The 12,353-nt window shown below is 47.3% G+C and overlaps 1 protein-coding gene across 1 annotated transcript in view; it reads right to left on the bottom strand.

Moving 5' to 3' along the window:
• The window catches only part of TNFRSF14 (TNF receptor superfamily member 14), a 32,356-nt gene extending 29,877 nt beyond the window's left edge, over positions 1–2,479 (bottom strand). Inside the window, exon 1 of the mRNA XM_060259606.1 lies at positions 2,040–2,479. Coding sequence (XP_060115589.1) covers positions 2,040–2,048 — 9 coding nt within the window. The 5' untranslated portion in view covers positions 2,049–2,479. The remainder of the gene's footprint in view (positions 1–2,039) is intronic.
• Positions 2,480–12,353: the final 9,874 nt, after the last annotated feature.

Genomic DNA, 12,353 nt, shown 5'->3' with positions numbered 1-12,353 from the left:
TAAACCAGCTGTGTAAGGAGTTGCGAAAATAAAGGTTCTCTGGCTCTGTGAAGAATTAATGCTTTACAGACCTTTCTCTCTTTATACAGCACTCTCAGAGCCAGAAAGCCTTAAGTAACAGACTGTTCCAAGAGATCTGATTGCTTAGCAACAGCAGAGCAGAGAAAGACTTCTAAACTGGAGGCTGAGGAGAGATGCAATCAGATTTCTGCCTTAACTGAACTAAGTCTGATTTCAGCCTTAGCTGAGAGCAATTTTACACAGATGGAGAACTGGGGAAAAGCTGGCAAAGAAGTTTAGGAAGTTAGGTGAAGACCTCCATTCAGGCCAAAGAAAGATGATAAATCTTTTAGTGAGAGGAGAATTTCCTTACACAGTCAAAGAAGGAGTTAGCTTTGAAGAGTGGAGAGATCCCTGGTCTGGTATGATTAAAAACTTCCTCTGAAGACCTTATTTTCAAGAGAAAGTGTTTGGGTACTAGAAAGAGTGTACCATCCTTCTGGAAACCAAAAGACTCAGAGAATACTAAAAAAAAAAGTGTAATTGAGTGTTTAAGAAAAACACAGAACAAAAGCCTCTCAACATAAAGATTTAACCCACTGAGCACAGCTTAAGAAACTCTCATTAGCCTCAAACATAAGAGCTAAAATCTGTGCATGTACTAATTTTACCTCAGAAATTTCAACCCCTGATTTCACCAGACCTTTCCCCTCTATGTTAAATATTTTTTTTTTAAATTTCAAAACACCTCAAATGTCATTTAAGCGGTTTTAGTTAAAGGGGGCTCCCATTCCTTCCCTCTTATTCCTGGGCTTAGCCAGCAGCCAAAATATCATAGGGACCATCAGAGTTCTTCAGTAAAGAAGAAAACACCACTACTAAGGTGGTTCAGTCAGTAAAAAGAAAGAAAAACGAAGGGAAAATCTTGCCTCTGAGGGAGGGTAGAGGACCGGGGGTGGGTGGGATCATGTCAGCCCTTTGGATCCTAAAACAATTCAGAAAGGCCTGGTATTTCCCATGTTCCAGCAATCTGACATCATCTACCCCTTCTTCCTAGAACCGTCAAACAAAGAATTTTCTATCTTACAAACTGCCTACCTTTCAACTAGTCATTTAGTTAATTAAATGGAATAAATTTGCAAGGGACATTCTGAGATACTGATGGATGCATAAGATTATTTACAATGTAACCACCCAAACCAGATGGTTATAGGAACTAGAAAAGTCATAGGGGTGCCATCTTCCAGGTAGGACCTGGGGATCCCCCAGAATTACAGTGCATCTCCAGACTACAGAGATCAGTTCCCCTGGAAGGTGGACTCTATGGCGCTGTACCCCACTGAGGGTCCCTGTCCTTCCTAGGCCCCACCCCTAATGAGCGTTGCCAACCTCCAGGTGGGGCCTGAAGATCTCTCAACATCGCAACTGATATCCAAACAACCAACATCAGTTCCCCTAGAGAGGAAAAAAGTCTACTTTGGAGGGTGGATTCTATGGCATTATGCCCCTCAAACGTCTCTCCCCTCCCCAATCCTACTTCCCCATCCCTTGCCAGTGGCCAGGCGGGACCAGGCAAAAGGGCTTTTTTGAGCAGGAACGCAGTTGGTGTCAGGGGTGTGGCCTAATATGCAAGAGAGTTCCTGCTGGGTTTTTTCTAACCCCCCCCCCCAAAAAAAAAGCCCTGGGCGACCCTATTCATGATTGTTGACTCAATGGAAAGGGCCTGTTTTAATGTACACCCTGCCCAACTATGATCTGACCTCGCTGCTTAAAACGGGTCTGTACCAATTAATCAACTAAAGTTTCGTGCCTGGCCCCCGTCAAACACGCTCTCTCCAATCCTTATAATCCGGAAGCGGGCCACCCCTAGTAAGGCCCCGCCCCCACCCACCAACTCCAGATCCTGGGAACCCTCCTATTTCTTGGCGATGTCTCTGCTGGGCCTCCTATTTCTTGGCCACCCTCCTCTTTCTTCTGTCGTGATCCAGTAGCTTGCAAGGAAAGTTCCCGAAGGCGCCCCTCCCCAGGGTACAACTCACCAGTTCCATGATCGTGAGACGAGGCCCGTGAAGACTGTTTACCTGCAGCTGCTGGACACACCTCAGTTTTTATTCCCTCCTCCCTGCAGTGGATCCTGGGTTCTTGCAATCCATTTTCCCAAGGCATCGTTTCTGGAGATAGGCCCCATGAGTCTTCCCCCCGCCACTCGCTGTTTTCTTCTTCGGATGGTTTCCAGCTGAAACAAGCGAAGGTGGAAGGGGAAGGGGATGGGGGGCGCAGCGAAAGTCTCCGTCTGCTGCCGAAGGTCTTGCCAAAGCAGCCGCGGCCACGAAGCTCAACAGCTCTGAAAGTGAAAGTAAAAGGTCCTGGGGATTTCTGCTCAAACTTTTGCTTTCCCAGCAAATCTCTTATTTTCCTATCGCGATTCCCCCGCCTTGTGACTTCCAGGCAGCCTGAGTTAAAGAGCGTCTGTTTTTTCTCCCTCAAACTTTTCCCCCAATGACATTTCCTAGAATTGTTTGTGGGCAGGAAGCGGCCGCGAGGTAGGGAAGAAGCCAAGAACTCCGCGATCCTGACAGCTGCCAAGCCATTCCCGTTCCTAGTTAAAAGTATCTGGCAAGTGAAGGCAAGAGACACAACGCAGGCACAAAAGGGCGACACCAGGCCTGCGGAAGTCTCTCTGATCCGGCAAAGCAGATTTGCACCACATTTTTTGTGAGCTTCAGCTTTTGGTCGAACTAGGGTAGGGGTGGCCACATTTGCTTCACATAAAAGCCACAAAGAATAAACCTCAGATCAGATGTTTGAGAGCCACAAGACATGAACACTCAGCACTGAGCCTGCCTTGGCGGGGAGGGCGGGGTATAAATAAAAACATTATCATCATCATCATCATCATCATCATCATCATCATTATTATATGTGGGAGGAAGGAAAATAAAATGGATGGGGGAGAGAGATGGAAAGAAAGCAACTTTAAATGCCTTCTCCAACCTGGGCAAAGGGGCAGTGAGGACTTTAAGAGCCACACAATATGTGTAAAAGAGCCACATGAAAATGTTTTAACGGATAACAAACAAGAATAGCAAGCTAAGTTTATAAAGTCACCATTGTTTTGGATTTAATTTTTGGGGGGCGGGGGGAGGGGAACAGTTAAGCAAATAGATATGCCAAAATTAGAGATAGAGGTGTAATTCTGTAAACCTCAGAAACTTAACTTGTTATTCCTGAAGACGTCAGGGACTTCGGTGGGGTACAGTGCCATAAAGCCCACCCTCCAAAGCATCCATGTTCTTCAGGGCAACTGGAGTCTGGAAAAGAGCTGTAATTCCAGGGGATCCCCAGGTCCCACCTGGAGGCTGCCATCCTTACTCCAGAGGCTTCCTGTGTGAGCTTCCACAGTGACGCTTCCCAGGATGGAGACCAGCTTTCCAAAGCCATCTGGTTCGATTCAAATGCACCTGTTTTGATTCTCAAAAGCTTATCCCTTGAAAATCTTGGTCTCTAAGGTTCAGCTCCCGGGTCCAGACTGAATTCATTTGGATGTTGTTTCTGCCTGCATCTGTTTCTTTTTTTCCTCGCAATGAATGCTTCTAAATGAATGCATTTTTTTGGTCAACATTCATTTTTGCATCCATTCCGTATAAACAGCATAGAGCACACCCATGGCATTGAAACAGAGAGGAGAACAATTGAAATGGGTGAAAATAAACCGCATGCTTCCTTTTTGTGTGTGAAATGCAGAAACAAAAATGGTCACCTCAGTGTAGCTGTGGTGATTCCTCTGTTGCTGACAGGACAGACAGTTGCCAAGTAAATAAAAATAAAAATAGAAGTTGGTTTTATACCCCACTTTTTAGCACCCCAAGGCACCTCCAAGTGGCTTACAATCACCTTTCCCTTCCTTTCCTCACAAGAGACAACGTGTGAGGTAGGTGGGGCTGCTAGGGTTGCCAGCCTCCAGGTGGGGCCTGGATATTTCCTGCTTTTACAACTGATCTCCAGCCAGCAGTGATCAGCTCCCCTGGAGAAAATGGCTGCTTTGAAAGGTGGGCTGAATGGCATTGTATCATGCTGAGGCCCCTTTCTTCCCAAACCCCGCCCCCTCCTGGCTCCACCCCTCCCAACATCTTCAGGTATTTTCCAACGCAGACCTGTCAACCCTAGGCTCCTCTGAGATAACTGTGACTGGCCCAAGGTCACCCAGCTGGCTGCAAGTAGAGGACTGGGGAATCAAACCTGGTTCTTCTGCTTAGAGTCCACCGCTCTTAACCTCTACAACCGCATAAAGCGGCACTCGTGACTCCATCGGCATGCTGTCTCCTCTCCAAGCGGTGAAATGTCTTACCGTGCAGATGTCCCTGGGTAGGAAGCAGAGATCCACCTTGTGACCTCTGTCTGGAGCAGGGAGAGAAGGCACTGGATCCAGAAACAGAAATCTGGGTGGGGACGGTCTGCCTCAGAGGCTGCCAGCTTATTACTCCTGCTCTGACATATGGTTAGAATTACACTGTAAAGGAGGGGAAAAATCTTTTAACAAGCAAGTGGGGAGGGGAGAACTACCAAAAATCATATGCTCTCTAAGACACTAGACTCCGTGCATTGTGACTGGTCATGCTATCCAGTTCCCTATCATGACTCATGGATAACACATGAAGCTGCCTTCTACTGAATCAGACCCTCGGTCCATCAAGGTCAGTATTGTCTACTCAGACTAGCAGCCGCTCTCCAGGGTTCAGGCAGAGGTCTTTCCCATCATCCACTACCTGGTCCTTTTAAGAAGACGGGGACTGAACCTGGGACCTTCTATGTGCAAAGCTGAGGCTCTTTCTGTGAGCCACAGCCCTTCCCCAAACAATTAATTGAGCTGCTTTGTATTTTGAGCCTTCAGAGGTCAGGGGAGCAAGTTCTTATCACAGGGCCTTCTTGGTGGTGGCTCTGACACTCGTTTCCTTCCTCTGTTTGGAGGGCAGAGCCTAAGGAGAGGGAGGATAACTGATGTAGTAACACCCAGGTTTTTTTTTTTAAGCAGGAATGCACAGTAACGCAGTTCCGGCTGGCTTGGTGACAGGGGGTGTGGCCTAATATGCAAATGAGTTCATGCTGGACTTTTTCTGCAAAAAAAGGACGGGTGACATCACTTCCAGAGGAGCATGCAGGAGCGATTTCATGGCTTCCACAAACATTCTAGGAATTTCCTCCAGTCCCTGTGCTAAAGACATCTCTGTGATGCTCACCCAGAAATCACACCACAGTGTCCATTCCATTTCCCCCTCCCATTTTTCCCCTCCCCCTGCTCCATCAAGGAAATATTGGAGCGGAGCCCAGAGGTGAGAGAGATTGTGGGCAACTGGTAAACCTGCTCCTCTGAGACGTAGGTCTGGCCTCTTCTCTGCTAAATTTTATGAAATTCCATCACTGGGGGTGGGGTGGGGGGCTGGACTGAGAGTGTGGTAGCTGCGTCCTTTCTGCTGATTTTGACGGTTTATCTCAGTGACGCCCCGCTGGGCTGAGAATGATAGTCCTGTTTCTCTGCAGCCTCATTTTCGCCTGCTGGGTTTAGAAGATAAGGAGAAGAACCCTTCGGGCCCAACCTGCCTATCTCATCCAGCATTCTGAAAGGCCAGCAGGCAGAACCCGGAGACTGAGGCCTCCTCTTCTGGTTGCTCCCAAGCAACTGATATTCAGAAGCCCATTGTCTCTGAACATGGAGGCTCCATTTAGTTAGCATGCCTAATAGCCATGGGTGGGCCGAGACTCCCTGCATTTGTCTGATTCCCTGCTTTAAAGCAGTCTATATTAGTGGCCGTAACTACGTTGTGAACTGTGATTAGGGCTGTCAGGTCAAATTCAAGAAATATCTGGGGAGTTTGGGGGTGGAGCCAGGAGCAAGGTTGTGACAAGCACAGCTGAACTCCAAAGGGAGTTCTGGCCATCACGTTTAAAGGGACAGCACACCTTTTAATGCCTTCCTTCCATTGGAAATAATGACGGATAGGGGCACCTTCTTTTGGAGCTCATAAAATTAGACCCCCTGGTCCAATCCTTTTGAAACTTGGAGGGTGTTTTGAGGAGAGGCATATGCTGCAAATGTGGTGCCTCTACCTCAAAAAACAGCGCCCCCCAAGCCCCAGATACCTGTGGGTCAATTCTCCATTATACCCTATAGGAATCGGTCTCCATAAGGAATAATGGAGTGCTCAGCAGACATCCCCCCCCCCTTTCTGATGACCCTGAAGTGGGAGGAGGGCCTCCAAACCAGGGAATCCCTTGCCCCCACCTGGGGATTGGCAACCCTACTGATCACAGCCCATCCTGCTTAGCTTATGTGATCTGATGAGATCGAACTAGCCTGGGCTATCCAGGTCAGGACATTTTATGAACCTCTGTCACATTTACCCCCACTTCATCACCTTTTCTCTACATTGAAAACCTTCCCGCCACCCCCGCCACCCCCCCCCCCTGCTGGCTGCACTCTTTAGCCTTTCCTTGCATGGAAATGCCTGCTCTCTTAGTCATTCTTGGTTGCTCTTTTCTGCACCTTTTCCAGCCCTGCAGCATCCTTTTTAAGAGGCAGTGGTGCAGCTGCACTATATATTTATACAAGAATGTTGCAATAATGTCTGTTTTCAACCTCTTTCCTAATAATTTCTGGCCTAAAACTTTCCACCACCGAGTCAACATTTATCTGTTTGCTGTCTTGTAACCTGCTGACAGATTCCTTTATTTGTCTCCTGAGACTTGTGTTCTGTGTCCTCCCCCCCCCCCAAAAAAATTACTTGTTGTGAGAAAGCTAGGATATCATTTTTTTTAAAAAAAAATAGAAGAGTAGGTGTTCCTACCTTGCTTTCAGGAGTCTCTAAGCAGCTTACAATCACCTTTCCCTTCCTCTCCCTGCAACAGGTACCTTGTGGGGTAGGGGGAGCTGAGAGGGCTCAGAGAGAACTGTAACTGGCCCAAGGTCACCCAGCAGCTGCATGTGGAGGAGCGGGGAATCAAACCTGGTCCTCCAGAGCAGAGTCTGCTGCTCTTAACTACTACATCATGCTGGCTGTCATAAAATAAATTAGTAAATCACTAGACAGAGAGCAGTTTGGAATCAGGGAGGCCGCATTCGACCTGCTTTCCACAGGCCCGAGAGTTAAGGGGCTGATTTTGCCCAGTTCACCTCTGCACTGCAGCCACCCTGTCTCCTCTGTGTGTGTGTTTTAGTGGAGGGTTCTGATCCCCAGCATAGCCCGTTTTGGAGACCAAAAGGGGCTGCAGGGAGAAAGGCAGCCATTTTTCCCAGGCCAGTTTGGTCAGGGATCCTGGAGTTTTTTTAACATCTGGGAATGGAGCAGGGCTCACTCGGTGTGTGTGTGTGTGAGGGGAAGGTGTATGTGAATTTCCTGCATTGTGCAGGGGGTTGGACTAGATGACCCTGGAGGTCCCTTCCAACTCTATGGCCGTTTTCGCACTAGCGTTTAGTCCGGCGTAGCACCCCATTTACCTCCGGATCTTTTCCTGGTTTTCCCACCTGTTGCTCCGGCGCTGCGGTTTGCTCCGGCGCTGCAGGGGTTTCACGCCGGAGTATCTAGATCCACCTCCTTCCGGAGTTTTTGAAAACCTCCGGATCCTCTCCGGATCCACTCCGCGGAGTTTTCTGTGGGAAATCCATCCACGCCGGATCGACTGCTGTGTGGGCGGCACCCTCTCCCTTTCCGTCCTCCCACCCCATCCACCCTCTTGGCCAATCATCAGCCTTTCGTGGCGCTTCCCCAAAGTGCCGGCACGGCCATTTTTTTTTTAAACTTCACAGTTTTGCGTAATAGCGATATTTCGAAATTAACAAAGGAAAAAAAAAAAACCTCCTGGAATAGCCTCAATTGCCACTTCAATTGGTTTCGTTAGAATTTTTTTTAATTATTATTGACTTTAGTTGCGTTATTTCGCTGTTGCGTTATCTCGATAATGCGAAAACGACCATTGTTGGGGGGGGGAATCTAGTGCCGGTGCGGGCCAAAGCGTTCATGTGTGTGTGTTTTAAAAAGGGAATGCCTCCCTCAGCTGTGCCACCAGGATTTCTGGACCTGCACAAAATCGCCATGTATAAAATGGGAAGTTGGAGTCCTGCATTCTTCTCCCTGGCTACATTCCGCTCGGTTAGAAAATAGACGCGAGCTCGCTCTTCACACGCGCCACAGAAGGGGAAGGAGAGAATGGGGCGGGGGGGGGAGCTCTGGCAGCAGGAATCAGTCAGGTCCCCGTTGCAAGCGCCAGCCGGGGAGGGGAAAGAGAGCGGAGGAAATCCCAGCTTCGCCACCCGGGAGGGAGCGAAGGGAAGAAGCTGCCACACACACACACACACAAACCCCTCGATTTCTCTCTTTGTTATTGCGATATTTCGCAACTTCAGAATTTGGGGGGGGAATATAGTGCTAGGATTCTCCACTGCGAATGCTTCTGTTAATACATAAAGGGCTGTGGAGGATTCTACAGCTGCAGCCAATCCATAAGCAGCAGCAGCACACGTGATGCGGTTTGTCCACGAAAAGTAGGGGAGGGAACAGCTCGATGTTACGTTAGTACGTCCTTACGCAACCAGACTTGCGCTTAAAAAAAAAATGATTGACAGGGCATCGAACTCAAGTCGATGCCAGTGGGAAAACGATTTGAGCCGGGGCTTCAGGGAAGGCGACTCCGCAAAGAGTCACTAGTGCGAAAACGAGAAAAATGATCCGGACATAATTGCGCCGCGGAATAAGGGGAGCAAACGCTAAGTGCGAAAACGACTTATGATTCTAAATGATCTGCTTCAGCCAGCAGAAAGTGGGTAGAATTTGACCCACAGTTTGTAGTTCAGTGGCAGAGCATATGCTTTGCATACAGAAGCTTGCATTTTTATTTTTTAAAGGATCTCAGAGAGGGGACTGTGAAAGAGCTCCTGGAGAGCAGCTGTCAGTCAGAATGGACAATATTGACAGACTGATGGCCTCACTATCACTGTCTTCTACCCAAAGGCATTCGATACAAACTGTCCGTTGACTATGACTGGAGTAGCAACAAAGGTGGAAGAGTCCCATGGCGCAGAGTGGTAAAGCTGCGAACTGCAGTACTGCAGTCCAAGCTCTGCTCACGACCTGAGTTTGATCCCGGCAAAAGCTGGGTTCAGGTAGCTGGCTCAAGGTTGACTCAGCCTTCCATCCTTCCGAGGTCGGTAAAACGAGTACCCAGCTTGCTGGGGGGCGAGTGTAGATAACTGGGGAAGGCAATGGCAAAGCATCCCGTAAAAAGTCTTCTGTGAAAACGTGATGTGACGTCACCCCAGAGTTGGAAATGACTGGTGCTTGCACAGGGGATGGCCTTTATCTTTTTACCAGCAAAGGTGGGGACACCTTATAGGATTGCCAAATATATAACAACAAAACCAGTTGCACAGGGGGCTAGTGTTGCTAGGTTCGCCTGCAGGGATAGCGGGATGGGGTTATCACCTCCACATTGGGAAACTCCTGAAGCCTGGGGAGAACAGAGACCTCGGGGAGGTGCAGTGCCAGAGAATCTACCTCCAAAGCATCCATTTTCTCCAGGGGAACTGATCTCTGTAGTCTGGAGATGAAGTGTCAATCCAGGGTATCCCCAGGTCCAGGGGTCGTTTTGTAAAAAGATAGGTGGTGGAGCTCATCCAGGGATTGTTATGCAGCTGCACCTACTATTCAATGGACAAGGAGGTGGAACTCTCAGAAGGAGGAGGTGGAACCCTCAGAAAGGTTCAGGAGCTGTGCTCCTGTGAGCTCCCACTGAATCTGAGGCTTGCCCAGGTCCCACCTGGCGGCTGGCATTTCTACGGGTGCTAAATGCCTCTGAACATGTGTCAAGTTTGTTCCTTTACCTCTCTAGGGAGAGTTTGACAGTTGGGCTTGTAAAATGAGATTAGAATGGACTTGATAAAATCTCTCTCTCTCTCTTTTTAAAAAATCTTATCTTTATACCCTGTCTTAATCTAACAATTGCCGCAAAGGCTAACATTCAAAGGAAGCCTGTAAAATTCTCCCAGTGCCTTACACGACCTTTCCGCCATTTGCCAGTTCTTTTAAAGAAGCTTTGTAAAGTCACAGAGTACACTGAAGGACACACACACACAACCAGGGCTTTCTTTAAGCAGGAGTGCACAACACCACATTTCTGGCTGGCTTGGCATCAGGGGTGTGTGGTCTAATATGCAAATGAGTTCCTGCTGGGCTTTTTCTACAAAAAGCCCTCTGCGAAACAATGATGATATCAGGAGTGTGGCCTAACATGAAAATTTTGTAGAAATTTTTTTCTGCAAAAAAAAAAAAAAAAAAAGCCCCTGCACACAACTGCAATTCCACACAAGCCTTGCATCATTTTGGCTTCATCTTACATCACTTTACATGCAAAGTGAAGAGCAGAATAGTTTCCTAATAACCCCTGTGCAAAGCAGCATTGAGAAAGTCTGGCATGCCCCAGTTTTTCAGCCCGTTTATTCAGAAGTCAAAACTCCTCCGCACTTATCACTATGGCACCACAAGTTATGGGACGCATATATTATGGCCAAACTCTCTGACCATTTATCTTTTTTTTTTATTTCTTAAAAAATGTCCATCCAATTTTGAGGTAATCTAGTTCCCCATCATGAAATATTTATCAAAATATGATGATATTCCTGATTTGATTGATACGCTCTGTTTATGGTAAACTTACCGGATTTTAAATTCCTTAGACTGTAGACTCTATTGAAAGTGTTTGGCAAAACTGTGATTTAAACATTGAAAGCTAACAGTCACAGTCACAGAACCTTTATTGGCATAATAGTATCAAATCAAGGAAGCGGGGGGCGGGAAAGGTGGTTAATTAAACATTCTAAACAGACTTCTACTCTTATAAGCACAGTAAAGGAAATTTGCCACCACTTCGAAGGTTTCAGCCTTATTTGAGGCTAGTAAGCTTATTATCTTATTTTCAACAGATTTACCCTCCAGGGATTGCAATATAGGATCCAGATAGGATGCACATAAATCACAGTAGAATCTGCAGGATAAAAGTACATGGTCCGTTCCTTCAGTTTTCTTCAGCCCACAGGGACATAGCCTATCAAGGAATGGTATTTTTTTAAACCTCCTGTATAGCACAGCAGAAGGAAGCACATTAAAACAGGCTAACATAAACGCTCTTCAAATATGGGGGTCAATCAAACAAGAAAAATACTCTGTAAGTGAACCACTAAAAGGAATCCCCCATTGCAGTATATGTTTTAAACAGACGTATGTTAGTGAAAATGCTGCATTTTAATTTTATTTATAACTATTGTATTGTACTATATTATTTTTATTGTGTTATGCTTATGTTGTGAAAATACAGTAAGTTGTTAATTAAAAAAGAAGAAGAAGAAGCTGACTCGCTTTCTGTGAGATTGATTTCCAAATAACTGCTGCAAGATCTAATCTGGCAATGTGATGTAATCACTAACATCCTGTAACAGGAAGTCCCTGTCAAGCAAAGCTCACCAGCCTGGAAGTTACTGTCTCTCAACCTCGCCCTGCCTCCTCCTCCTCAGTCTCTAGTATAAGGATAACAATAATAATAAAATGATGATGGGGATGATATTGGATTTATATCCTGCCCTCCACATCGAATCTCAGAGCGGCTCACAATCTCCTTTATCTTCTCTCCCCACAACAGACACCCTGCGAGGTGGGTGGGGCTGAGAGGGCTCTCACAGCAGCTGCCCTTTCAAGGACAACCTCTGCCAGAGCTATGGCTGACCCGAGGCCATTCCAGCAGGTGCAAGCGAAGGAGTGGGGAATCAAACCCAGGTCTCCCAGATAAGAGTCCGCACAATTAAGCCACTACACCAAACTGGCTAGGGTTTTCAACTGGGGTTGGCAGGTCAGGAAATATCTGGGGACTTTGGAGGTGGAGCCAGGAGTCTTTGGGGGTGGAGCCAGAAGTTCTGGTCATCACATTTAAAGTGACCGTGCTCCTTTTAAATGCCTTCCATAGGAAATAATGGAGGATGAAGGCACCTTTTGAAACATGGAGAGTTTGCTGAGCAGAGGCCCCAGATACTAGGTTGAAAATATGGTGCCCTACCTCAAAAAACATCCCCCAAGAGCCCCAGATACCCACAAAAATACCAGGCCCCACCTGGAGGTTGGAAATAGGGTTGCCAATCCTCACTTGTATTCTGCTGAGGCCCCTCCCTTTCCCAAACCCTCCGCTCCTCAGGCTCCACCCCAATATCTCCAGGTATTTTCCAACCCAGAGCTGGCAGGGATTTTTTTTAGCAGGAGCTCCTTTGCTCTTTGTACAGGGCCTACTGTAAGCTCCAAGAGTATTGGCTACATCAGGGG

This window comes from Heteronotia binoei, chromosome 18, assembly GCF_032191835.1.
Source record: "Heteronotia binoei isolate CCM8104 ecotype False Entrance Well chromosome 18, APGP_CSIRO_Hbin_v1, whole genome shotgun sequence".
Lineage (NCBI taxonomy): Eukaryota > Metazoa > Chordata > Lepidosauria > Squamata > Gekkonidae > Heteronotia > Heteronotia binoei.
The sequence above is the reverse complement of the archived record's forward strand: the minus strand, read 5'-3'. Positions and strand labels throughout refer to the sequence as shown.